The sequence below is a fragment of the Otolemur garnettii genome, unplaced genomic scaffold (genome assembly GCF_000181295.1).
Source record: "Otolemur garnettii isolate 467f Iridium unplaced genomic scaffold, OtoGar3 scaffold00010, whole genome shotgun sequence".
Classification (NCBI taxonomy): domain Eukaryota; kingdom Metazoa; phylum Chordata; class Mammalia; order Primates; family Galagidae; genus Otolemur; species Otolemur garnettii.
In genome coordinates this window covers 22,688,020-22,688,740 of record NW_003852405.1, presented here as the reverse complement: position 1 = coordinate 22,688,740, position 721 = coordinate 22,688,020, and the positions used below count along the sequence as shown (strand labels likewise).

At 62.7% G+C, this 721-nt stretch overlaps 1 protein-coding gene across 2 annotated transcripts in view; it reads right to left on the bottom strand.

The window, feature by feature from the left end:
- Positions 1-309, bottom strand: part of CUNH1orf52 (chromosome unknown C1orf52 homolog) — a 7,548-nt gene extending 7,239 nt beyond the window's left edge. For both annotated transcript variants that reach the window (XM_003784186.2, XM_023509773.1), the window contains exon 1: positions 3-309. In XM_003784186.2, coding sequence (XP_003784234.1) covers positions 3-276 — 274 coding nt within the window. In that variant the 5' untranslated portion in view covers positions 277-309. The remainder of the gene's footprint in view (positions 1-2) is intronic.
- Positions 310-721: the final 412 nt, after the last annotated feature.

The window sequence follows — 721 nt, the reverse complement described above, 5'->3', positions numbered from 1 at the left end:
CTCCTCAGGCGCCTTGACGACGTGCCTCTCCCAGTCTATCTGCTTGTTGAGCGGATTGTAGAGGAAGGCTGGGCGAGTCACGCTGCTGAACAGCTCGTCGGGTCCCGGCAGCCGCTTCTCTGCCTTGTTCCCACAGCTGCCCGCAGACTTCGCCGGATCTGGGGCTCTGCGACTTGTGTCCTCCGGCTCGATGTTATCCTCCTCGCCCGAGGAGCCTGAGCTGCTGCTCCCGTAAGCCGCGAAATAGCTCAGAGGGTCCTTCTCCTCGGCTGCCATGACGGCTGCGCGCGACGACCTAGGACTCCACCGGAAACCGGAAGCCGTTCCAGGGCCCGCCTCGCAGCTAACCCCGCCCCAAGCCTTGCGCACGGACTGGCTGTCTGCGCCCCCTGGTGGCTACACTGCGCTCCTGCGACCTGGCCGAGGAATAGAGGCTGGAGGCCAGGCCAGGCACTTACTAAGTTGGGAGCCCTTAGAAGATGCGAGGACCTGGCTCGGCACCTATAGCTCAACCGGCTAAGACGCCAGCACGTATACCTAAGGTGGCGGGTTCGAATCCCCAGCCCGGACCCGCCAAACAACAATGACGGTTGCAACCAAAAAATAGCCGGGCGTTGTGGCAGTCACCTGTGGTCCCAGCTACTTGGGAGGCGGAGGCAGGAGACTCGCTTGAGCCCAGGAGTTGGAGGTTGCTGTGAGCTGTGATGCCATGGCACTCTAC